Source organism: Scleropages formosus, chromosome 2, assembly GCF_900964775.1.
Source record: "Scleropages formosus chromosome 2, fSclFor1.1, whole genome shotgun sequence".
Taxonomy (NCBI): domain Eukaryota; kingdom Metazoa; phylum Chordata; class Actinopteri; order Osteoglossiformes; family Osteoglossidae; genus Scleropages; species Scleropages formosus.
Window position 1 is genome coordinate 36,789,004 of NC_041807.1, and position 27,923 is coordinate 36,816,926.

At 43.4% G+C, this 27,923-nt stretch overlaps 1 protein-coding gene across 1 annotated transcript; it reads left to right on the forward strand.

Moving 5' to 3' along the window:
• Positions 1 to 2,547: 2,547 nt before the first annotated feature.
• On the forward strand, positions 2,548 to 26,519 carry LOC108924884 (EF-hand domain-containing protein D2-like). The gene is made up of 4 exons (XM_029260123.1): positions 2,548 to 3,008; positions 23,223 to 23,370; positions 23,918 to 24,052; positions 24,727 to 26,519. Exons 1-4 carry the CDS (start codon positions 2,737 to 2,739, stop codon positions 24,856 to 24,858), a joined length of 687 nt encoding a protein of 228 aa, XP_029115956.1. The 5' UTR covers positions 2,548 to 2,736; the 3' UTR covers positions 24,859 to 26,519.
• The last annotated feature ends 1,404 nt before the right edge of the window (positions 26,520 to 27,923 follow it).

Here is a 27,923-nt window from a genome sequence, read left to right on the forward strand (position 1 = left end):
CTTTTGAAAGATGAGGACTTGCACCACACTGCTTGTGCTGTTACTACGGTATGTATGCTTGACTCTTGTACCGATGACCCTGTTTATGGCCAGACCCTTTACAGTAAACTACTGCGTAGTGAGTCACCAGGTGTGACACAGACCAGGTAATGGGGTCTCTGGAGGCCACAGGGTTTAGCTCAGCATCTCGTGGGCACAGCGCTTGTCTCATCACCAGCTGTGTTCGAATCCCGGGGAATCACCTGCTTTTAATGACCTCACTACTCACGAATGGCGTTAATGAGAACAGCAGGTGGCGTAGTGGTTAGAGCTGTTACCTTTCCGGAAGGTTCTCGTGTCAAATTTTGTTCCTGCTGTAGCATCCTTGATGAAGGAACTTCTGCTGAGCTGATACAATAGAATACCCTGCTGTATGGGGTAAATTATTGTGAATTTGGTTGCCTCACACTTTAAGCTACTTTGATAGTGCAGTCAGGTAAATGAAGGTTGAAAATAACAGTATAAGTAATAAATAATCATACGGCACCGTTGGCTGTACGGGTGAGCTGACTCACGGTGGTGTATTGAACAGTGGATGGTGTCGCAAACAGGGCCGTTGACATAATCCAAAGGTTGTTGATTCAAATCCCATTCCTAGCACTTTACTCCTGATCAAAGTACATACCCTGAGTTGATGCGGTAAAATACCCTGCAGGGTAAAAGGATGGAAAAGTCTACATCCCTGATTGACTCAGTCTTTGTTCAGTGGAATGGTTTGGTTTTACTGCAGCTGTTTTATTAAAAATGGGTTTATGAGGAATATTAGTAAGTTTTGTTCTTTATTTGAGAGGCACCTTGTTTTCCAAAGGTTTCATAAGGCAGTGGTAAAAAAGCTGTGAATTTCCACTCTATTAAATGATTAATCACCACGGAACCATCCATAAAGAGTGTGAAGCTTTGTCATCTGGGCAGATTGAAAAACCAACCAGAAGCTGTTGCCTAAAGGCACATTTTAGCACTTTACACACCCAGACTCACACTGATGAATTATGCAAAACTGTATAAATCTCACATAACAGGCAACGATAAAACACGTTGCCTAATTGCCAACCTCATTCCTCATTTTAATATTTTACTTTTTTGTGCACAACATTGTGATAGAAACTCATTTTGCACTTTTTCAAATACACTGGCAATTTGTTCTGCCTGAATGAGCTGAATAATGAATTATAATTAACACAAAAATTACACTGAAGAATTGTGGAGAAATGTGGCTGTGTTTCTTCTTCCAAATTTTGCGTCATACATGATGAGCGCAGCCGATGAGGTGTTTCGTTGTTTCGTCGATGTGGATGAATAACCGGACAGGGATTTCACAAAATCTCCTTCACGCTGTACAATTTAGTCAATTAAATATATGCATAATCCACCTTTTGTTTTCCACCAGCCGTTAAGAAGAAGAATACACACACACACATTTTCAGAACCGCTTGTCCCTTACGGGGTCACGGGGAACCGGAGCCTACCCGGCAACACAGGGCGTAAGGCCGGAGGGGGAAGGGGACACACCCAGGACGGGACGCCAGTCCGCCGCAAGGCACCCCAAGCGGGACTTGAACCCCAGACCCACCGGAGAGCAGGACTGCGGTCCAACCCACTGCGCCACCGCACCCCCAGAAGAAGAATATATATTTTTAATTACAAACTACAGTGAGGTTAAAACCTTTTTATCCAGTGGTGTGATTATGAACTGAAAATGCAGAGGTTGGTTCACTATTTATAGTTGTCTGCTTGCAGTCAGATGGTTGTTGGTTTGAATCATGGTGTTGCGCCCTTGTCCATAACCCTAACCTGAAGTGATGCAGTAAGAATCAGTCTTAACCCACTTACAATATGTTGTAAAAGTGGGTTAATCATTGTAAAGGGGACTTTTTAAGGCATCGATTATTATATTTACATATATTTTTTTCTTTATTCTTTTTCATTTATACAGTACTTTTTTCCGTCGTATGTGCGGATGGTCGTAAGTTGCATAGGTCGTAAGTATAAGGAGAGGCTGTATAATAATATTCAATGTTAAACATTTGTCATTCGAGCCAGTAACCTTCAGAGACAAGGCAAACAGAGAGGCACGAATCCTTTATAGCTGCTGCATTACATGTTGCCTGAAAAGTAAAGTGTTTTCACAATGAATTGCAAGTGTTACACTGTTAAAGAAGGAGAATATTCATTACTGCCTTCAGCCAAATACAGACGTAGCACAGACAGGATAATGTACTGGTGCATTGGATTCACCATATATTGGCGGCTTTCTGAACACAAATTCGGTGACAGGTGGAGCTGGAGCTCTGGAGTCAGTGTAAAAAGAATTCAACGTGGTATTCGGGGTGTTAGGAGTCGTTTTAGGAGGGCGGGTGGTCTGTTCGGACGTGGGGTCCCTCCCGAGGGCTGTGCGGTGCTGTACCAACGCACTGTCTCTTTAAGAGGGGGCCCGGGAAGGGGGGGGGGGGGGGGGGGGGTCGGAATTAGTTTATTATACTGGAGGAGTAGGTGGACAATCTCTGATTCCTCACTGCTGCTCATCGTCTTGAGCCACACTTCGGTCTATAAATTTATATATTTTTATATCAAAGGAGAGGATCCACTGCTTATGGACCGCGCCGTTTGGTTTATTTTATATATTAGTGTTTTATTTTTTTACTAGATTAAAAATATATATTTTTTCTAAAATCGGTATTATTTCTGAGAAGGATCAGGATGGCCTCTGATGAGCTGTCATCGAAGCTGAACCGGCGGCTCCACATCGGACAGGAGCCGGCGGCGGCGGCGGCGGCGGCGGCGGGGAGCGGGATGCCGGCGGAGGACGGAGCCGGAAAGGCGGCCGCTGCGAGCGACGGGATCGGCGCCGGGGGAGGAGGACCGGGGTCGGGAGAGCTTCCGCGGCGCACCATGAGGGTGTTCAACCCCTACAACGAGTTCAAGGAGTTCTCCAGGAAGCAGATCAAGGACATGGAGAGGATGTTCAAACAGTGAGTCAGTCCCGGGGTCTCCGTCAGCGCGCCTTCGCGTGCCCGAGCAGCGCGCTCCCGCGGCTCCGTGGAGCGCTGCGGCTTTGCGTAGAATAATTGCCGCTGAAAACACACACAGAACCCCCCCCCCCGACGCCTGTGCGGGAATCGGTGGGACGTGCGCCAATTTGGCAGAAATTAAACACAAAATAATGGTACAAATCATGTGTGCAGAACGCTGTTAATATTCTTAATATCAATATTTTTCACATTTCTTAATATTCTGTAGCGCAGTCGCGCGCCTCTCAGCATCGATCGTCACCGGCCGGCGCGCATCCATCAGGCTCATCTACGTCGTGACATCTTAGACTTATTATGTCTGATGGATCGTAAGTTACTTGCCGCTCCACGCTTATAGCTCAAAATGTAAAACACTGAATTTAAGTACACCGACTAAATGACACAATAATGTTTGAAAATGAAATAAGTATCACATTTGTGCTTCACTTAGTTTGATCTTTCAGCTGGATGCAGCAGGTCCTGACGAATAATGTCCCTGTTAGTAATGTCAGTAATTAATAATAACAATCAATAACTGAATCAGCAATTAAATGTCAGGGTCTGCATGTTCTGTTTTCACAAAAAAAAACTTTTTATTCTAGTCAGTAATAGTTCATAGCTATTCAGTAATACATTGTAGAACAACCTACAGCTGTGCCTGCCTTTGCAGTCAATATGTCACTAATAGGCAATATTTAGTCAATAAACTGAGTCTGCAATCTACATGCTCTCTCATGTTTAATAAAATCCTTTTTTAGATAATGAGTCAGTAATAAGTCTAGTTATTCAGTAACATAATGTGAGAGAACCTGCAGTTACACATCAATTTTTAATCAAAAGTGTGTCAATAACAGGCAATAGTTGGTCAATAATATAATTTAATAGAGCATACAGTCTATTTTTGACACTATTTAGTCAATAATTTAATTAATGGGAGAGCCTGTAATCTACATGCTCTTACACATTATAAAATATTCCTTTTTAGTAAATAATGTGCCATTAGTAGTCTGTAGTTCTGTAATAATATAATGAGATAGAACCTGTGGTGTGCAGAATCTTACATGTTATAAAATGTCATTTTTAGTCAGCAATGTGTCCATAAGAATCCATAATTAGTTAATGACATAATGGGGGGAACCTGTGGTCTACAGATTTACTTTATAATATAATGTCCCTTTACAATCAGCGATGTGCCAATAATAGTAATAGGGTTAATGATTTTATGTGAGATCCTGTGTTCTGCAGACTGTAACTTTATAAATTCCTTTTCCAGCAATGTGTCAATAATAGTCAGTCGTTAATTAATAATATACTGTGAGAGCCAGCATTCTAAAGCTCTTTTTTTTATTGTGATGCAATGACCCTGGAAAACATCTGACTTTGGGATTTAAGTTTATCCAGCGTTTCATCCAAAATGTCTCGTGGGTGCAGTGGACAAGACAATAGGCAATCGTGTCTTCGGAAATATCGTCATATTTGGGAGCATCCCTCATGTTTCAGCCCATGCGGCATTTAACTGAATGGTGTCGAACCTTCGTCCGGCAGTTCTAGGTCTGAATGCTGAACGGACGCGTAATGAGTGGTAAAAGAGAAAAAAGGGTGGATTTTGTCCCTCTTGTGACAGGTAGTCAAAAGCAGCCAAGGTCAATAACAAGTGAAGATCCTGATGATGTAATGCAAATTACGATTAAGGGCCCCAAGTTTCAAAGGGGTTTGGGGGCGGGGGGGTGTTTGGGTCATTTTGTGTTCCAGAAACTCTCAGGCTTGCGGTGATTCTCAGTGCCAGCACACACACAGATCCTTTGTATGAGGCCCAGGCAGTATGGGAATGGGATGCCAGTGAGTATGGGGGTGTTGGGGTGGGTGGGGGGGTATTCCCATACACTCAGAACCCACTTTTTTTTTTTTTTTTTTTTTTTACACCCACTGGGAAAACAGAGTCTCCTTTGTGTAACCCGCTCCACAAATTCGACCTCATGAAACAAAGGTGCGAGGGGACTGACCTGCTCCTTAAAAATCCACAAAGAATTTAAAAAAATATATTTTTAAATGGCATTTTGTGTGACTCATTGATCCTGCCAAAGCAGCGCAGGAGAAAACCTTTATCACAGAGGTCCAGATACTGTATGTGATGGATGATGTAATGCTAGAATATGCAAAAGGCCAGTCTTGGTCAAAATTCCCACCCGATGACACATCCATACGTGATATGCTTACCTAGAATTAGCACAATGGTAGTTTAAGCCCAATGCACTGCTCTGTTATCAGGGATAGGAATGAAACCAATCACATTAATACTCAATTCCAGGTGCGCTGCCTCATAACTCGGGACGTCTGACTTACAGCAATAGTGTATATAATAGTGTTATTAACAACTTAATATTTACTTTTTTGTGCTTCGGATTTCACCGCCATCATTACTATTTTGAACCGGGTTTCTAATAACCCCATGAAGTATTTAAAAGAGCTTAAACACCACAGGTTATCGTGTCTGGTATATCGTGCCTTTTGTAACGTCCGCTCACTGTCATTTTCCATTTAACAGGGTCGTGGCAGTCCGGAGCCTATCACAGAATCGCTGAGCACTAAACCAGGCGGGATATACCCTGCATGGGGCACACTGTCCTGTAATATAGAATTGGTATGACACTATAAAGGTGCCATTTAAACAACAGAAGTCTTTTTATTTTTTTGTAACAACGAAGTCTGCTGTGATGCTGTGTTATCGACCACTGTGAGCTGATCTGTGCTTATTCCAATGACAGTTGATATTACATGTATTTTATTATTATATTGCTTAATTTATTTGTTTTCTCTAGAGACTGCACGGTGGTGCAGCGGGTAGCGCTGCCGCCTCGCAGCGCCTGGGTTGTTCGGGCGTAGGTTTGAATCAGGCAGAGTCTAAGTAGAGTTTGCATGTTCTCCCCGGGTCTGCATGAGTTTCCTCCCACAGTCCAAAGACTTTGATTTTAGCCAAAAGGTCGAGTAGCGATTCTGGACCCACAGTCCAAAGAAATGCAGCTGAGACAGATTGGTGGCACTAAATTGCCGTGAGTGAGGTGAGCGTGTGTGGCTACCCTGCAATGGACTGGAATCCCATCCAGGGTGTATAATCACCCAGTGATTCCAGGATAAGACTCTGGACTGCTGCGACCCTCTCAGAACAGGTGGTTAGTAAACACGAATGAATATTTTCCCTCTTTACTATATATTATTGACTTATTTCTTCTTTCTTATTATTATTTTTATTATCATTATTCACTCTTTATTAATTTTGTTATCCACTTGTCCTTGACGGGGTCATAGAAGTTCAGAGCCTATCTTGATGCCAGTCCATCTCATGTTATTACTATTTACAGACGGTCCCCTTTCCGATGGGGTTACGTTCCGATAATCCCATCGTGAGTCAAAAATATCGTAAGTCGAAAATGCATTTAATACACCTATCCTACCGAATATCATCTCTTCTTATCCTCAAAGATGGCGGAGATCATCGACTGAAAAAGTCTACGTTCACCTGCGATGGCCATTACGGGCTTGCCGCCTTTGTTCTGGGCAATTATCTTGAGTTTCTCCTCAAAAATAATTGCCCTCCTATCCTTCTTCTCACTAGTTGCATGAGACACAGATGGGCATTTTGTAGGCATGATGGATGCACAAAACACAACGTCGCTACCGGGGGTGTCCAAAAAACGCTGGAAACGCAGAACGCTGTAGGGTATCGTTGTATACGCTAGCGACCGCGTGATAGACTGGGAGATGTGGATCTACCGCTGCCCACCTGCCCAGCATCACAAGAGAGTATCGTACCGCATGTGGCTTGCCCAAGAAAAAAAATCAAAATTTGAAATTCGAAATCTGGTTTCTACCGAACGGGTATCGCTATCGCATCATTGTAAAGTCGAAAAATCGTAAATCAGAGCATCGTAACTTGGGGACCGTCTCTATCATCTTACAAGGCACCCATTAGAACTGGGACGTGTCCCCTGCCGTCATCATCCGGGTGGCTTTGGACAGGCCCATTGAACGAGCACCTGGATCCGAGCTGGTGCGGGTGCGAGCCGCAGCTGGGCCTCATTCCTCGGAAACGCCTCGCGCAGATTGAGCGCCCCTGTCTCGAAGTTTAATGATGCTGTCTGGCAGGACACACTCGGCTCTCGCTGGCAGGGGTCCCGAGCTCTTGAGTCAATACCAGAATGAATTGCTTTCCTACCGGAGTCGCGTATTGGCCAGATGCAAACGCGGCGCTCCTACAAAACAGCCGTCAAACCTGCTTTTCACGCACTCGGATTTCCGCGGCATTCCTCTTCACGCTGCGGACATGCAGTTTTTAGTGCGTTTTGCACAGAATCTGTGGTAATCCATTGTTTTTTAAATAAACCATTAATTAATGATGTATTAATTGATTACATCGACATGTGAAATGGTAAAACCTTTATGTTCCACATGTGCATGAAGGAATGTTTTTGTTTACACCTTGCACGGTACGATGGCCTCTGAGACTAAATTCTGTTTTCAACATACTTCTTGTTCAGAGTCACACACTGCATATTTTGCATCGTTACTTCTATATAACATGGTGTGCTGGGCTCATGTGGGGTTTGCGTATGATGATCCAGATACAGTTCCAGCCATGGTGACGGAACATGAAGGAGCATGATGGTATCTCTGGATCCAGTACCGCAGTAACTGGTATTAAGGCGCTAGTACAGTGGTGAAAGCCCTCATCATGCAAAGGGGTTTGAATCCCACCTTCTGCTGCAGTACAAGTACCTTGGCCAGGTACTCTCTCTAAATTGATACAGTAAAAATTACCCAGCTGCATAAATAGGTAAATCACTGTAAAGTCGCTTAACTGATATTGTAATTTGCCTTGGATAAAGGTGTAAGGTCAGCTAAAGTTTGTGTAGAATGAGTTAGGTTTGCATCATGGAGTCAGGATGATCTTAGAGTCTTATTGTTAAGTCATTTAGCTTTAGATAACAACTTCTCAACATTTTGCATTTGTCCAACCTTGTGTCTTGGTGTGGGGTGAATGTGTTTCTTCTGGGTTTTTTTTTTTTTTTTTTTTGAAAAAAAGATGTTGGAACTCATTTGAGTACCAAAGTATTTACAAAAGTACTCTACATTTCAAGTATGTCACTAGGAACACCATCATTCTGAAACGGTACAAATTCACCCTTTATATATCCAAATTTAAAAAATTTTTTTTTGGAAGGACTGAACTATTTACATAAAGACTGGAATTAGTGATGTAGACCTGAACCAGGTAAAACCTTGACCGACATACAGTATGTTAAATTACACAAGACCTTTGCGTAGATTTCATCATGAATATCATTTTCCTTTATGTTACAATTTACCTTTTTCATAAAATGCAATGATTAACAAAAAAGATTAATTACAAACCTCCCCAGCAATGGGTTTTCCCGTTTACCTCCAACTGAGCATGTGCAGCCCTGAAACAGGCAATATTTAAGGCCACCGAAAAGGTTGCTTGGGTCTTTTAAAAGGCTTTAAAAGCAAACAGTGCTGTTGGGTACGTAATAAATCAATGAAATGCAGCCATAAGAAGCAGCCTTCAGTGTTTATCCGTGGTAAGAAAATTCATCGAACAAGAAATATTCCGTCGGCTTTGTCCGAAAACCCGATGAACTGTAATAAGGATGACTCTGCTGACAGACGATCTTCAGTAGATCCAAAATTGAGAATATTTATGCTCACTTTTGTGCTTTTACATTTGTTAATTTGTTCAATAAAAACCATGTGGCGCTCTAAACCTAAGGGCTGGGATATTCTCCCCAGGTTGCCTAGTATGAGGTTTCTTAGGGGCCAGCCAAAAATAAAATGTTCCTGGCTGAGTTATTACATGGTATTTTACCCTAAATGGCATGATTGTGAAAAGTTTCTGCACCTGAAACGCTTCACCCTGGATGTCCCGTGGCAATGTTCCCACTTCACCTTGACCATCAGGAGCGCTTTGATGACCATCATCTTGTCCGGAGACAATTACTGTTAGAAGCTGGGTGGCACAGCGAGTAACGCTGCTGTCTCAGAGCCTGAGTGGTGTGAGAGGACTTGGGTTTGATCCCTGCTCAGTCTGTGTGGAGTTTGCATGTTCTCCCCATGTCTGCGTGGGTTTCCCCTGGGTGCTCTGGTTTCCTCCCACACTCCAAAGACATGCTGTTCAGGTTCACCCATAGTGTGTGTGTTCCACTGATGCATGGATGAGTGACCCACTGTAAGTAGTGTATCTAGCAGTGTAAGTCACCGCACTGAATAAGGTGTGTGGGCTGATAACACTACATAGAGTTCATTGGAAGTTGATTTTAAATTATTTATTCTAAATAAATAAATATGTGTAATGTAAGTTGGAGGTTCTCCGAAGCTCCGCACTCAGTTTGAATGGGGTCTGCAATCACGTTTGCCCATGCAAACCCCCCTCTGCCAGGGATTAGGCAGATGAGTTGTCGTCAGAAAGCATTAAACCCCTGACAGGGACAGATGAGAATGAAGAGTCGAGGGCGGGAACATCAGAACGGCTCGTAAATAATTATGCGCAAACGCAGATGGAGTTAAGCAGGACGTCGTGAAAACACCGCGTGTCTGTCAGCGTTTCAAGTTCCGCGTACAGCAGGGTGCAACCTTCCCGCAAGATGGGTGTGTGTTGATAACACGCTCGCGCAGCCTGGAGTTCCTGGTGCTTTCATCCAGTCCGACCATTTAATAAAGAGGAGTTAAGTTCCTTTGTCAAAGGTTCAACAGAAGGGGATTTGAACAGGCTGTCTTCCATGAGTTTAAGTCCTCAACCTGTATGATAGGATGTGTGGAGGTCAGGGAGTGGATGGGCTTTGTACCGCTTCGATAACCATGTTCTCCGCCGCCTACGTAGAGCTGGCGATGTTGCCGCTGATGGCCCTTCAAGCGCCCCATCCATCAACCTCTCATTCAAACATACCCCCGATTGTGAATTTATGCTTATCGACACTCGTCCAGCAGCATCTGCCTGGATAACAGAGAGCAGGTTTTGAGTTTTACCATCAACCCCCTTGAAGTTGGCAGACTCTTGAATCTACCATTCTGCGCACATACTCTCGAGCTAGGAGGGCAAAAAGGTGGACGGGCGCACGTCGGAAGTGGAAGGGCCGTCGCTGCTTTTTTTTTCTTCTTCTTCTTAAGACTTTCTGAGAATGTCTGAAGGAACACATGTACAGTGCTAGAAATGTACAAACCCGTCACAATGGTAGATGGCAGGCTGCTCTCAGTGAAAGCGTTCCTGCCAGCGTCTCTATCTATAGCCCTGGCCTGATCCGATTGCTGCACTTAAGCTCCACTGATTAGCATCGCGGTTGCTAATCCCATCCGTTTGGGAGCGCGGGTGGGCTGCGGCGCCACAAACTGGTCCGGCAGTCCCTGGGTGCGCCGGCGTTGATGCAGATGGCCTGTGTTCGTGGGCCCGTTGGACGCACTCGTGCTGCTTGGCTGTGGGTGGTCTGGGAGTGAGTCACCCTCACACCCCAACACACAAAGTGTTTGGTGAGTTACAGAAAAACACCATATGTTGTACATGTCACTGTGGGGCAGAATGTCAGGTGCTTCTTTGGAAACTGTATTTGCAACCTTTAGGTCACAGGTTCAAGTCTCCTTTTCATCCTGTAACCAGGTATGTAGGCTTCTTTGACCTCATCTGTATCTGTCTGGATAAAGAAATGTCAACATGATGTAAAAGGTAGGGGGTGCGGTGGCGCAGTGGGTTGGACCGCAGTCCTGCTGTCCGGTGGGTCTGGGGTTCGAGTCCCGCTTGGGGTGCCTTGCGACGGACTGGCGTCCCGTCCTGGGTGCGTCCCCTTCCCCCTCTGGCCTTACGCCCTGTGTTGCCGGGTAGGCTCCGGTTCCCCGTGACCCCGTAAGGGACGAGCGGTTCTGATAATGTGTGTGTGTGTGTGTGTAAAAGGTATTGAACATCAGTACATTGATGTTCCTTGGCTGGTCAAGATCGTTAGATTGATACATTAATATACATTTGTATAATACATTCATTTTTTCAGGGTGGGATGGTGGTGCAGTGGTAGTGTGGGTGCCTCACGCTGCCTGCGCTGCACAAATGGGCGTAGGTTTGGTCCCTGCTTAGTGTGTATGGACTCATGTTCCTGTGGGTTTCCTCCCACAGTCCAAAGACGTGTTTCTGGTGAACTTGTGCTTCTAAATCGTCCTGTGTGTGTGTGATGGCTTTGCGACACACTGGTGCCTGCAATGGTCTAACATGCCTCACACCCTATGTGTCTGAGATAGGCGCTGAACTGCCATGACCCTGCCATCGGATAAGCAATTATGGATAGAGAGTGATGCCTTTATTAATTCATCACTCTTCTGCAGAGATACACCTCAGAGTAAATGAAAGAGCATTTTGCAACAAAGAGCTTTAGACACAGATACATAACTACTGATTATTATACTTGTCCGGCGCTACTGTTTTGCTGTTGCATACTTTTCAAGTAGCTGCCTGTGAATGTGTTGGAAATGCATAGATGATCTTGACAGACATACAAATTGTGGCACAAATTTGTCTCTGTCAGCAGAGAAGGGGATTTAAAATCAGATGGGTTATAAGATCTTTCTTGAATGCAGTAAAGGATTCAGCAGTTCTGAGGGACGAGGGAGGTCATTAAGAGCATCTGAGCCGAAACTGAGAACCTACAGACTTTTGATTTTGGACCCCCTGTGAGCGACATCACCAAGGAGTGAAAGGTGGGGGAGTGATCATCCTTTTACCACCTTGTTGGCTGTAACCAGAGATTTGAGCGATACAGGAAACTAGAGGAAACCAGTAGAGAGAGAGAGAAGGATGGGAGATGAATAGGAACGCTATGGTAGGTCAAACACAACCTGTGCAGCAGTATTCTCTGTCAGGAGAGGTTTGATGGAGGAGGAGTTGGAAGGCCAGACAGGCCATAACCATGGTCTTGCCCAGAAGCTGCTGAAAGTGTATTGTGAAGAATGGGCAGATCTTGGAAAGGCTGAGTTGTAGATGGTGGTCAGTCATCCAAGTAGAGAAGTGAGAAGGGCAGGTTCTGGTGTGAGGGGACACATTTTTGTTGGCTGGGGGAAAAGAGGAAGAGTTGAGCATCATCGTGGAAGGAATGCTCTGGGAATCTATGAGTGGCAATGTTGGAGCCAAGAGAAGTGCTGTAGATGAACTGTGATCTACACATAATCATTTAGCTGACTGGCTTCTCCAAAGTGACTTAGTGTAGGTTTGCTTAGAGTTATTTACCGCTTTACACAGCTGGGCAATTTTACTGGAGCATTTGAGGGTAAGTACTTCGCTCAAGGGTACTACAGCCACAGGTGGGATTTGAACCTACAACCTTTGGGTCTAAAAAGCAGAAGCTCTAGTCACTATACTACCAGCCCAGCTACCCTTTTTGCTGCACATCTAGAACAATATTAAATTTTATGTACATGTCTTGGTGAAACTCGAGTCATGCATTTGCAGGGTGGTGATGGTGTGCAGTTTGTTGGAACACATTCGATTTTTACTGTTTGGAATGCAAACAAGAAGAATCAGTTCTTTGTACGTCATTTGAGCACATAAATACCTCAATTTTTGTCAAAATACCGCAATTTAGTTTTTTTAGAAGTTGCTGAAAATCTTGGCAGGTGGTTGAGCAAGTGTCTGCTGGGAATGTTTTCTCTATAAATAAGTGGTGAAGAGTAGTGGGAGGAAGTTCTGAATTCAGCCCAAAGGCAGACGCTCTGGATCACTGTGCATCTCTGTTACATCTTCAGTGGTTGTACATCCTGAGGGACACCAGGTGCTGCAGTGTTTAGGGCACTTTCCTTGCAATCTGAAAGTTGTTGGCTCAAATCCCGCCTTCACCTGCATTGCCGGTGGTCAAGGTGCCTCTCCTGAATTGAAAGAGTAAGAATACCCTGCTGTATGGGTAAATCACGGCTAATTTGTCTTGGATGAAGGTGTCGGATGAATAATTGTTCATGACAGCATTTCATTACAAAAGCATTTTTTAACCTTCTGTATTCATAATAAACTATGGTTATTATTAATCACAGTGTTTAAACACAGAACAAGTTTGAAAATGATTTTTTTAGTAAAAAAAGAAAAAAGCACAAATTCAGTAAAGCCCAAAATATGTAGACAAAAGGTACCTCGAAGGTATGTATGTACAGGTAATATGTTTGTAAATTATTACAAAAACTTTTATTAATGTACATTAGGCAGCAGGATGTTGTTTGGGATGTAGATTGTTTTAATTCCATATTTCATGGTTTTACATTGATAAGCCAGTAATAGTGGTGCAGAGCTGCAATGTACACAACTTGCTCAGGAGTGAACGCATTTTTGTTTTTATGGTTATGAGTTTGCGTTAAGTGGGTGCGTGGTGGCGTAGCGGGTTTGGCTGGGTCCTGCTCTCTGGTGGGTCTGGGGTTCGAGCCCTGCTTGGGGTGACTGGCGTCCCGTCCTGGGTGTGTCCCCGCCCCATCCAGCCTTGCGCCCTGTGTTGCTGAGTTAGGCTCCGGCTCGCTGCAACCCTCCTTGGGACAAGCGGTTTCTGTGTGTGTGTGTGTGTGTGTGTGTGTGTGTGTGTGTGTGTGTGTGTGTGTGTTTGTGTGTGTTTGTGTTTGTGCTGATGACGTTTGCAGGGTCGGATGCTACCGAACTGAAGACGGAATCAATCACTTTGCTTTACTGCAGCGCAGAGTCATTGAGTTTCATTCACAAACAGAGGTGATGTCCATGGCCATACAACAATATTCTGGATGTACTATACTGGAGAAAAGCTCTTTAAGCCAGGCCTTGTGACTAGTTCCCATGATCTTTGACCTTAGGCCAAAGCCCAAAAGCTGTGGCCGCATGATGCTGTCCCTGCATCCGCGTGGGCTCCCAACTTACCGTGCGTGGCTGTGACTCGGCATCGATGCGCTCTCGTACAGCTCTTCGCGAACCGCCCGCCATCCAGCCGCCTGCGCTCGTGATGCGCTGCTGGGCCACCCGCCCACGTCGTACAAGATCTCGCCTGCTTCTGAGTCATCGCACAAGGGGAGGTGGTGTCCTATGAGTTCCTCCAACATTCCGTGCTCTGATCCCACTCTCCATGTCTCTTCCAGTCTGCTCCCTCGCTGTTTGTTTTGCGGCGCTGTAGCCCAAGGCGGTAAAGTTCAACATCTGCAGTGTTTTTACATCCTTGGACCTCTTTGTGCATCTCTGACAGGAGCTGCAGGACAGTCTCGTCCCCCTGTAGCCCAACCAGCACAGTATCCCATGTAAGACACACCTTAAATGCTCCAGTCGTATCATAACCTGGCCTTTCCTGGAAATTACCGTGTTTCTTTTAAGAACTTTGTGTTTCAGATGAATGGAAATTTTTCATATGTTCATAATGTAGGCAGGTGGTGCAGTGCGTAGTTACCCTGCAATTGAAGGATTTGGGTTTGAATCCATATTCCTACCGCAGTAGTTTTGATCAAGGTTAAAGATGAAGTGATAAAATAAAAATTACCCTGCTGTATAAATGGGTAATTGTGAGTAGCATAGTAAAAACCTAACATTGGAAGCTGCTTTGGAGAAGTGTAAGAGGAATGATTAAATGATAAAAAAAAAATATTTAAAACCAGTCCATGAAAGAGTGAAAGGTCACCTTGAGTATCTCCTTAAGACATGATTTGGGCAGATGAGTATGGGCAGTGACCAGAGCAGGGTAAGCTGGGAGGGCTGCTGGTGGTGTGACATGGTAAAATATGGGCTCTTCCAGAGATGGCTAGGAGGTCGGCGGTATAGAATTAGACCAGAGCAGTGTGTGAGAAGAGGCAGGTTCTCTCTCTGTAACGCGTAGTTTTTAAAACCCATGCTCCACCATAGAAGTGGAATTTGATTTTCTCCTTTATTATGAAATGATTCCTACTATATATTGCAGGAAGGATCATTAGTTTATTAAAAAATTCAGTTTATTTTATATTTATGCAGTCAGGCTGAATTCTCCAGCATCACTTGGTAGTCCAACTCCTGACCGTCCGCATGTTTGTGGTTCATAGTGCATTGTTCGTACCCCGTTGTGTAGCCAGCCAGTCATGTAACGGTACAGCTCTGCTATGAATGATGTCATTTCTTGCTACACACTGCACTGCAGCTCCTTGTTCTTGTTTCCCTCTGTCCAGTAAAAGCCTTGAGCACAAATTCATACTCTGCATGAGCCATGTTTCTGATGTGTGTGTGTGTGTGTGTGTGTGTGTGTGTGTGTGTAATGCATGTAGATTGCTGGAAGCTTGCTAGGGGCTAAAAGGAAGGGTTTTCCCATGCTTCATCTCATTGGCTGTTGCCTAGCAACCAGAAATAGATTTCAGGTGCGGAGAGAAAAGGAGACGAAAGGAGATGCTCGTTCTCAATTGCAGTGAACAGGCACCTTCATTCCTGAGCAAAAAGCGTAGAGGTTAGAAAGTTAAATTGAAAAGAAATTGTAATATCCGTATAACCACAGATCTGTGAACTACGCTTGTAACTCGGCTTAAACGCGATCATTTGCGTAATGATTTTTCTTTGTTATGAAAGTACTGCCTGGCTGTCTGTAGCTAAGAGCGGTACTGGCTCGGCGAGCACGAGTCCCCCACCCTGTTGACTCCAGCGTTCAACCTCCCCCTCTGCTGAACTGGGGGTCCATCATCCTCATTAGCAACTAACGACCCCCGGCCAGCTGCCCGTTTGCATTCCAGTCCTAACGATGCTCACCGACCCTCGAGTCCGCATGCTGTAAAAGCCTCGTTATTCATCACAGTGAAAACACACATACCATAAAATGGTAATTGACATACGCTCCAGAGTTTCCAGTCCAGTGTTTTATTGGCCCGTGATCTGCTTCCACAGCTGAGTATTTGCTGAAACACTTCATCATGAGTCTCTTGTTCCAGGATGCAGCTGCAGTCACTCTGGAGGGATTTGAGCCCATGTTGCACATTGTACTGCAGTCAGTGCCACAGGGGGAGATCAGGAGGCGCGGGATGTGAAAGAGGATTAGCGCGGCAGTGGTTGGGCGCACGGAGAGGCGCACGTGCGAGCAGATCGGGGTGGCGCTTGCAGCCGTGGGGGGAAACGATGCTGGTGTGGTGTGGACCAATGGCGGCTCTCCTGAAACGGGAGGGGGCGGCCGGCTCTGCAGTCCACGTCATCGGTGTGAGGAGCCGGGCTGCAAGAGTAGGCCAGGCCTGGTCACTGAGCTGCGGTTTCCCTCCTTGGCTCCTCTGGCTGAGGAGCCAGTTCCGAGAAGCGTGTGGACGCCCAGGTGGATTTCACCGGCAGCGACAGACCTCGCCTTTCTTTGGCTACGATAAGCAGACCGTGATTCTAGCACTGCTCATAGGATGGATTCCCAAAACCATTGAGTCAATCACCTTGTGACTCAGGCCAACACAGCTTCCCCTGCATCTTCTGGATTCCTTTATGACTCCAGCCTCCATGCTCTTTTCCCCCCAATGCCTCTTCCTGAGAGCGTTAATTAAGCACGGTATGGATGTGATGAGGGTGGCTGATTCACTGTCATTCAGGAGTTGCCCCATCGTCTGGATCTGCAAGCCTTGCAGTTAGAATTACGTTTACTTATTTAGCTGATGCTTGTCTCCAAAACACCTTATTCATTATTTACTTATTTTTACAGCTGTGTAATTTTACTGGAGCAATTTAGGGTAAGTACCTTGCTCAAGGTCACTACAGCTGGAAGGGGGACTCACACCTGTGACCTTTGGATCTAAAGGCAACAGCTCTAACCACTACACTACCAGCCGTCCCCAAATGATGGCATGATGTCCTGGAATGATGGCACCTCCTTCCTCCCTGCCTTGTGAAAGGCTGTCTTCTACCTGGGTCGCCGACTGGTTTTGTTCTGGCACATCCTGCCAGTAAAATCACAGTAATTCTGTAGCTTTGAGCCCACCCCCATGTCAAGAAACTTGTCACTGCAAGAATCAAGGATGGGTGTTGAGCCAAGTTGAGAAAGTGCTCAACGCTATGCCGACTATGGATTTGTCTTAATTCGAAAATGTCTTTTTTTCCCTCTCTCTTCTCCTCTTATTATGCGTTTCCCGGAGCATGTGCGTGTTTGAGGAAGCTGGGAAATTAGTGTTTCCCTCCGGACTGCAGTGTAACCACATCCACGGCACCCTCTTTATGCACATTCAGAACTCGTATCGCCAGAGACTTCCTCATCTGGCGTCACATTTTGGGACTCTTTGAGGATGCTTTTAATTTATCGACCTTGCTTAGACCACATTACAGAATGCCAGTTCACCTCCCACTCAGGGCAGTATAGTGCTTTTTCCTAATGCTTTCCTCAAGGTAACTTAAATTTTAGGTTTTTTTTGCTGCTTGCAGTGCTTTGCCGATTTATGCAGTGGATAATTTTTTCTTTTTACCAGAGTGATTTAGGCCAAAAACCTTGATCATGGCTACTGCTGCAGGAGGCAGAATTTGAACCCAGCTTCTTTGATTACAAGGCAATGGCTGTAATTGCTACACTACCAGCTGCTTCATTAAATGACGGGAGTCAGGCAATGGCAGCTCCCAGCCATGTAGCAGTAAAATTAAAGCACATAGTCAGCAGGATTCAAACCTATGCAAGAAGACCTCAAAAGACTTGGAGGCCATTATTTTAACACATTGGCTACGATGACCTGCACTACATAGCACAGTTCCCATCAGTCCTTATGTTGTACTGTTTCACAAGGCACCTGACTCGATTCATTACAGATACATAGGTGAATAAAATAGTAGACAGTGGTCCTCCCGAGGGGTGCGGTGGCGCAGTGGGTTAGACCGCAGTCCTGCTCTCCAGTGGGTCTGGGGTTCAAGTCCCGCTTGGGGTGCCTTGCTATGGACTGGTATCCTGTCCTGGGTGTTTCCCCTCTCCCTCCAGCCTTGCGTCCTGTGTTGCTGGGTTAGGCTCCGGTTCACCGTGACCCCACTTGGGACAAGTGGTTTCAAACTGTGTGTGTGTGTGTTATTCACGGTTTTGTTTTCTGCAGTTTCAGCCCTCGGGGGTCAGCCTCGGTCCGAGAATATTACATGGAAAATTCCAGAAATAAACAGTTCGTATGTTTTAAATTACATGTCGTTCTGAGTAGTGTGATGAAATCTCGCGCTGTCCTGACCAGGATGTGAATTATCCCTTTGTCCAGCGTATCCACCGTGTATACGCTACCGACCTTTCAATCACTTAGTAGCTGTCTCAGTTATTAGATCGAGTGTTCAAGTAACCCCCCCCCCCCTTTTTTTTTTAATTAAAAAAAAATCTTATGAGACCTGGGCATTGGTCCTTAGTTTTCTTTCTTCTTCTTCTTCTGTATAGGAAAAAAAAAACAAAGTATATATAGGGTTTGGTACTATCCACAGTTTCAGGCATATGCCGAGGATCTTGGAACATAGCCCCCATGGATAAGGAGGGACTACTATAGTGAGTTATGTAAATCACCATTAATAAAAAGTCTGTAGTAAGTATTTAGCACCGTAAGTTTTGGTACCCAGATATGTGAACCTAAACAGACAAGGAGATGGAATATTTTCCCACCACCCACAGAGGGTTTTTTATCCCAGATCTCAGAGGTGCTGAGGACATGCCGTAGGGAAGACTCATGAAATTATACAGTACATCCAATGGTCAGCACGTTGAAGAACACACTAGTTCTTCAGGGCCATGCTGTTCCCCCAGGATGTCATGGGTTCCAACAGGGCTGTTCACACAATCCTGTTTTTAAACCAGAACTAACCTCCTTTTACTTTTTAAGGCTACATATACATTGCAAGGTTAAATACATTGTTATTTTACAAATAGTTTTATTCAGGACTTGTACAGTCAGTTCCCGGATTATGAATAATTTCCGTTCGTCAGTCTGTCTTTAAGTCGGATTTTTACAGAAGTCGGAAGAGTTAGGTGCGGTGGGTGTCTGACATCAGTTAGTGAAATGTTTGTCATATCATATATTGTGTACCTTTATATGCATAAAAAAACCTTAAAGAACACTTCCGGATACCTTAAAACATCTTTAATGTAGCAGTGCAGTAATAATAATAATACAATGTAGTAATAATAATGTAGCTATGTGCAGTATTTATAATACAGACGTAGAAAGAGATAATGTTACTACAGTATTTATAATAAGGAAGAGAGACAGACGGACATCGGGACAGAGCCTTTTACATGCTCCGTTTTTGCTTTGTCTTTTAAAATTGTCCCGATCGTTGACCGACTGTAGCCTAACGCTTTTCCAACGTTCGTTGGTGTTTCACCTTTTTCCAGTTGCTTTATTTTTTCCGCTTTACTTTCAATCGTGATCGTTTTCCTTTTCTTTGATGCATCACCATCACTTGCATCACATTTACTTTTATTCATTTAGCAGACGCTTTTCCCCAAAGCAACGTATATCCTATAGAAATGTACTCACGTTTACGGTTTGGTGCCATGGTTAAGAGGGTAAAAACAAAAAAAAAAAATTAGAGTCAAATACAGTAACACACCAGACACTTAACATGAAAAGAAGGAAGTCTTTGTACTACCTCAGGCTCACGCGCCCCACCCACGAGCTGATGAACCGCTGTAGACGTGCAATGTTTTGATGCGCGTCGCAAAGTAGCGCCGTTTGTTATTGCGAGTCATTCTATGTAACTTGAATTTTTACTTTATGGGGGGTTGTACGTAAGTCGGACGTTCATAACCCAGGGACTGCCTGTACTAAAATACCGGGCTTGTAAGCCCTTTTTAATGTTGCTAGATATGTTTACAAAAGCAATTCATTTTAAGTGCATCGTTCAATGGTATAATAGCGGTAATTCCTGAGACTCGAACCTGCGATGTTTTGATTACAAGACAACCTTCTTGGCTATTTTGTTCGCCTGATAATTTTATTTCCCTTTAAAACAACATTTTGAAATGCATTTTCATCATACCGCTTTGAACGGAAAACGGAGGACCATGTTTGTATGGAATGTGTTCCCCGATTTGAGAATGTAGGTGGTTTTATGGGCCATTAACACAGATGCTGTAATGGATGTTTGTTCGTTCAAAAAGCTCTGCCGTGGAAATTACCCTGCTTTCAGTAGCTGGGTGGAAAAAACATGCTTTTAAGGTTTCTCCGCAAGACCCTTCCAAGACATCGCAGAGCACGTTGACATTTCCTGCCTTGAAAATGAGTCAGATTGTTGGATGAGATGAAAAGGAGCAACCAGTACACAATAAGAAAAGAAACATAAGAGATGACTGAGATGAGAGAGAGAAAAAGGGATGGGGAGGGAGAGAAATGCCCTTTTGCTTGTCCCCTTTTGACCCCAGTAGCTTATCTCTCACAGCACACATACTGTAGAGATATTCCTTAAATTGCCAGACCAAAAGATGAATGTTCAGAGCAAGATCATTTTTCCCCATTTCAGTTCACTTCCTTTTTTTCATTTTTTTAATCCAATTGTAAAAAGAATTAGTCAACAGGATGTATGTCAGGTCACCTGCACAACTATTAGTGACTTGTTCTTTTAATCTCTCGCTGAAAGGGCAAAGCTCTTAACTTTTTAAAGAAAGACTTGTCTACCAGAAAGATGACTGTGTACAAGATACATGGGTGTTCTGTGTAATATAAATGAAACTATGCTGGTTCCAGTGAGAAAAATGGGGCATGATATTGATGGAGAGATTTGCAGCCCGTACCATTACAGGGCCTTATTTAATATGCTGGATCCCTTTCAAAACGGATGACTGCCGTCCACATCAGTTAGACCTCCCAGACTACAGAGAGCAATGGATCTCAAGCACTTCCCAAACCATAAGCCAGATTCTGTTCCATCTGTTTATTGAATTGAAGACTTTATTGTCATTGTACTGCTGTGCAATACAATGAGATTATAGATATATTGAAATTTCTTAAGTTATTATTATTATTATTACTAGTGTTATTATTATTTATAGAAATTATGCAGGTGTTTCATGTTGGCTCAGTTCAGATGTCATGTTATTGAGCAATGAAAGGAGGTTTTCCTCCACTGAGCAAATACAACAGGGTGGTTCAATCTGAAACATGCGTGCCCCAGGTAGCACAGTGGTTAACCGTGGTCCTTTGGATTCAAAGGACCCAGGCTCAAATCCTTGAACAAGGTCCATGACCTGAGTTGAAACACTAATAATTTCCCAGAGGTCTAAATAGGTAAATTCGTCCTGGTTGCTTCAGAGAAAAGTGTTACATGAATAAATGTAAATATAAATCCGCATTCCCAGCATCCCCTTACTCCAGTGGCGTCTTGCATCTGACAGTGGAGGTATTCAGTGTGGTGCAGGTATCTGGAGTGCCCAGGACTTCATCAACAATCCCAAACACCACACACAAGCTATGCACACCATGGAAGCCAGTTGAGTTAATCCAGTGTCACGCTCCTACTCTGAGTGCTCTTTAATGCTAGACAATGGCTGGATCCAGAAACACTGGTCATGTGTGCTCCTCAATTAACAAATTTTTGAAAATATTCGTGAAAATTCAATGAAAAATAAATGATTAAATAAAAAGGACAATGTATTTTCGGGAATTTGTAACTCAAACGTACTGAATACCCAACATGCTGTTCAAGATGCCTCCACTGAACAGATGTGTGGATGATGACATGCTTCATGTTTGATTGCCCGCATTTTGGACCACACTCTCCTCGCTCCTAACCGCTAGCAGCAGGCTGTTTTCCTGTTACAGAACAATGGCGCAAATGACAGCCCAGAGCTTTAGGAGCTTTGGCTTCATCATCCGCTACACCCCAACGAGACCGCTATTCTCCTCCACATCTGCCTGCTTGGTGGTCCCACACACAAAAGGTAAAGCACAGAGGTTCTCGGTTCTGACTTCGTTGTGGTGGAACGACTTCCCCCTCTCACTCAGAACTGCTGAATCCCTGTCCACATTTAAAAAGAGTCTTAAAACGCACCTCTTCCACACTCACTTTGCCCATCATCTCTTAAGTTTGTGTAAGGTGTAAACGTTCATGCACTATAACTTTAAGATGATGCCCAGATAAACCTTTACGCAGCTACTCCTGTAATGTAACGTAGTTTATATGTATCTTAAAAATTACAAAGAAGGTGATCAGGAGTAGTCGATATTCGGATAAAGCTTTATGCAGCTTCTCGTGTGATGAACTTTGGTTCAGATGCTGAAAAGAAACAAACTGTACTTAAGAATCTCGCTTCTGCATCCAAGTTTCTCCTCCTGCTAATGTAATGGACACATTGTATTTTCTGAGATGTACATTACTTTGGAGAAAAGCATCTGCTAAATGAATAAATGTAAATGTAGGAGGATGGCGTACATCTGCAGTGGTTTACTGATGTTCAGTTTGTGGTGCAAACAGGGGATCGAACCTTGTGCCAGAAAGTCAGTGCTACAGATATATGGCGGGCTGAGCATGACCACTCATGTTCATTAAAATGTTAGTGTTGCCCCTCTATTGGCTTTCTGACATTAAAATGTGCACAGAGATGGAAATAGTAGCAAGGTTACACATAAAAAAGTGTGGTTGGGGATGCTAAATAAATATGTTGTCTTAAAATATATACTGTATTAACAGTGCGAAGTCCCCAGTTGTATTTTGTTCATTTAAGAGCTGGATGTCATTGCAAGATAAAAAGATCTCACTGTGAGGGGAGATGCTATTTCAGTGATATTATACATATTGATATTACAGATATTTCATATATGACTTGGCGTAAAACACAGCATTGCCAAAATAGCATGATTCAACCCTTGGTGAGAGCCGTTATGCAACACAGCTGACAAATCTGGCTCTGTCAACAAGAGTTGTGGGCTGTCAATCGTCCTCTTGGATATCTTTTAGCTAGTGTGTGTCGGGGGAGGGACTGAATTAAATTATTAATTTGGGTACAACACATACAAAATTTGTCTGTCGCAAGGTTTACTCAAGCAAAACTTGGAAATTCCTTAGTCCTAATATCTTATTTGTAGGTTCATCTTATATTCTATTTTGGCTTCTCCATTGAAACCAGAAATGTATGCATTTACATTTCTTCATTTCGCAGACCCTTTTCTTCAAAGTGACGCACATCTCGCAACAAATACAATGTGCGCATTACATAAGATGAATGAATAATGACTACCATTATATGACAGAGCCCACCTTGTGTTTTTGTGCAGGTACGATGCAGGGAAGGACAATTTCATTGATCTTATGGAGCTGAAGCTGATGATGGAGAAGTTGGGGGCCCCGCAAACTCACATAGGCCTGAAGAACATGATAAAGGAGGTGGACGAGGATTTTGATGGCAAGCTCAGCTTCCGGGAGGTGAGACCAAGAACCTAAATAAGTGAAAACCAAGCGCTTTGCATATCTCATATAGTGCCTTAATCTGTGATTTGAGGATGGTGTTCAGTGAGACATGTTTTCATGTTGAGGAACATCTCTGGACTTTCTCATTGGCGGCTTCACTAATTATCCAACTTGAGTTATGGAGAAATTGTTGAATCAGCCAACGCAGACCAGGGCTAGTCTCATGGCGATCAGGCAGGTATAGGTTTGAATGCATTAAAGTTACCCATAGTTTGTTGGCAAATCCGTAGATATTCATTGATAGTCATAGCAGATAGTGCTGAAGTAATTTAAGAAGGTCGTGAGAGAAGTGGGTCTGAAAGAGATGTTTTCTGACCCTTCTTGAATTCTAGAAGGGATTCAGTAGCTCTGAGGGACAAGGGGACCTCATTCTATTCCATTCCAGTGGGCCTGACAGGTGGAGGAACACAGTGCTCTGGCATGCAGCTTCCTGAACACATTTTCTTATATCAATTTAACTGTACTATACAGTAAGAGTGGTTTTTCTTCTGCTCCCTTCCAGTTTTTGCTGATTTTTCGCAAGGCGGCGGCTGGGGAGTTGGCTGAGGACAGTGGGCTGCACGCCTTGGCGCGCCTCTCAGAAATCGACGTTTCCACAGAGGGCGTCAAGGGAGCCAAGACCTTCTTTGAGGCAAAGGTGTGTAAAAGGGGTTCCTACCCACTCTGCTTCCTCAGCGCTAAGGAAAAGGTGGCAATGGGTAGTATGAAAGCCATAAGTACACTGGTGTGCAGTTTTTCTGGTCAACTTTCAGAGTAACTGCACACCAGTGTACTTATGGTTTTCATACTACCCATTACCACCTTTTCCTTAGCGCTGTCAAAACATTTCTGCAAGGGGGGGACTTCATCAAGGTGTGTATTGGTTTGCTGTACATTCATAATCAGTCTTTTAAATACTTAAGAGACAAATGTTGCAGTTTGCATCAGTTCCATCTCACTTCTACACTGCTTGCCCACCATGTATTTTTACCCCAGAAGCTAATCTTATACTTGACAAGTAACAGTTATGAAGGGATGTTCTGTTATCTTTTTCAGATGTTTGTGTTTATAGTGGCATTTTGCAGTGATTTGTAAAATGTGCAGCAGCTATAATGAGCAATTCAAGAAGTCCATAGCAGCATTTACAGTATAGTATGACTGTTCCATGTGAAATGCTATTATACAGTACGTGTATTCATTAAATCTGCACACTGTCTGACTTGATCAGAGGGTTCGGTCTGGACACCAGGCTACGTGAGGATCGTAACTCATGAATGTTCTAGTGACTGAATGAGAAAAGCAGCCCATAGGCTTCTCCGTGCTCTGCTGCAGGTCCAGGCCATGAGCGAGTCGAGCCGCTTTGAGGCTGAGATCCGCCAGGAGCAGGAGGAGAAGAAGAGGCAGGCGGAGGAGAGGAAGCAGAGGCAGGCCGCCTTCAGGGAGCTGCAGTCAGCCTTCCAGTGACTGCCGTGGCCCCGAGTCCGGGCGCCCCGGCACACCCTTCGTCTGCCTGCTCACCCGTCTGTGTTCCCGTATTTCCTTTCCATTTTGCAAACCAAGCATATACATCTGCAAGAATCCAATATGCAAGGACTCAGGTGTCTACACAAGAGATATCGCTCTTTCAGCCAGGAACACAGTTGAGCACACGAGAGCCTTCATTCGTTTTACTAATACGGCAATGCACTGTAGTGAAGGGCTCCGGTGCCCATCCGTGGAACGCTGGCTCCTCTGTTATCCTTATTTGGGATTGGACTTGATTTGTTAAAAATTACATACAGGAGACTGGCTTCCACAGGAGCAGCTGTTTGCACCCTGGTTTAGAGCTTGTCTCCATCTTAGCATCCAATATGGTCTGCCTACATACCAAGGATTAGATACACCATCCCCCCCCGGCATGTCTGTATATTCTGTATACAGCATGTTCTATATATTAGTAAAGAAATGTCAGTAACATAATTATTTAGTTAGAGCAAGGCACATCTCAGTCATTTATTGCCACATGATCATAATTAAATTTTTCTAAAAATACTGAAATAAGGACAGCTAATATATCTTACATGAAAACTTATTTTCACTGCATGGATTTTGCATGGATGTATTAGCAGTTGTAATGGCAGAACTACATGGTGATAGAATGGCAAACGGTGTTTGAACAACTTAAGTTTAGTCTCGATTACAGACATATCGCCTTATGGAAGTGACTTTGTGCATCTTTTTAGAAGAGGGTGTATCTAATCCTTTCACACTATTTATGGGAACTGTTATGAACTCCATTCTTTATGTGATATATTTTCCTGTGTAAGTAGGATGCACTTTTCTTATAATCAAATAATAGTTTAACGAGATGATACTCGGGTTGCTTGGAGATCCTTCGGGTGCCAGATATTGTCGCCTTGTGAAAAAGCAAAGATCCGCACTCACCCAGTTGCCATCAAATGCCCAATGTCCAAAATAGATAGTATCTATATATATATATTTTTTAACATGTTTTAGTCCACATCCTAATATGTGGTTTGGATCTTTTTTGCGTATGGGCTTAGTGGAAGAGAAGATGTCTCTGCATGCTTGGTGGTGGGTGTGTTTTGCATGGTCACTGTGATGTTCTGACAATCTTGATGCCAACGATGACTCAGCCTGAATCTCATCTTCTACATATTTGACCCCAGTATCACCCAAAACTGCCTTAATTGGAGAAATTCCAGTCTTGCGATTTCTGAGTTATGCCCTATGGCTTCTCCAGTGCACCGCAAACCCAGCTCATAACTGATGGCTTGATGCTGTGTCGCTACTGACACCTTGTGGGATTAAGTCTGTAACTCAAAGTTCACAGTCCAAATTCCAACCAGACTCTCTAAAGGCAAGCTCTCTTTGACATGTTACAATAATAATGAGTTCTACCGTAAAACTGCAGTAACTCTACCACTGAGAGTCGGTGCTTCCTGTTATGTAAAAATGATTTCACGGGAAAATATAAATGTGGCTCTGTGGGATGGATGGCTGGCTGAGGGCGCATGCCTTGTTCCTCCACCTGTAAATCACTTAAAGTTATGAGAAAATGAGTAACATTTATCTGATGCTTTTCTCCGAAGTGACTTACAGTGTTGAGGTTACAATTATTTACCCATTTATACAGCTGAGTAATTTTACTGGAATAATTTAGGGTAAGTACCTTGCTGAAGGGTACTACAGCCAGAGGTGAGGCTTGTACCTGTGGGTCTAAAGGCAGTAGCTCTAACCACTGCACTACCAGCTGTCCATTTTAAACACATCATATAAAATTAAGTTTGGGGTTTTAATCTGAGCTTGTAAATTAAAATCTCATGTACACAGATAAATCGTAGTATTGAAACCTGTCTTTAAATGAATGCATTTAACACAATTCAGTTGCTTGAAGTTAGCCCCATCTAAGCCTTTCTATTTAAAGAAAAAAAACAAAATAGTGAAGGAGCTTTGTGTCAAACAGCAGAGAGTTAAATAGCCATAAGGTTCTCTCGGTGCTTTACACAGAGTGTGTAAATGTGTGTAAATGTTACTAATAGTTGTGTAAAAATACAAACAACAAAAAATGAGATAGCACACCATGGCACAGTACAGCGGGTGTGATAGAAGAAATGAATTATTTTTCCATAAGAATAACATAAGAAATGCTTTTAGTTTTGTATAGTTTCAAGGTCCTTGTGAATATGAAAAATTAGTTTATTTTTTTCTCCCAAAGAGGAACTGTACACATGTACGTGTCTGGTAACTTTTCTGTGTTCATCTGAATGACAAACGAGCATTATTGATTCTTTAAATGTTGTAATAATGTAGTAGTGTTCTGTGTGAGCAGTACTTGTGTGTGAAAGTGTAAATGTTGTTACATTTGGTCCGTAGAGTTCTCTGGTGACACTTACCACAAACCCAGCCTGGCATCTCAAGGGTCATGTGATTAACAATTTCATGTGATCCACTGATGCATCTGAACCAATTGAACATGGAATTTTTATTTTTTTTTTCTGTGTCGTTTCCATATATAAATTGGTTACTGGTATTTGGCGTTTGTATGTTTTTTCTAAGGAATTCAACATTTATCTGAGGAATGTGAAGTGATACCAGAGAGAAATATGGGGAATATATGGAAGACAGTGAAACAATTTGGGTAACAGTAATAAACTTTATTTTAAATAGCACTTTTAAAAGTAGCTTCTCATAGGAAATTAAAGTATAATGATATCTAAAGAACAATAATAGAACATGAATAATAAATTATTAAATCTTATGGATAATGAAACCTTGCAACAATAAGGCAACAAAAAGATGCCAAAAGAAAAGACAACAAAATAGTATGTTGAAGAGAGAATAATGAAACAAAGAAAGGAAAAAGGAGCAGTTGAGTCTGTTATCTGAAGGCTGTTTTAAATATGTAAGTCTTAAACGTGGATTTAAAGGTGCTTAGACTTAGACAAATGTGATGCACAGTAAGTATGACAATAACCTGCTTCCTCTGTGATAAATTGGTGTGTTGTTGACTTTGTCTTCATGTCATC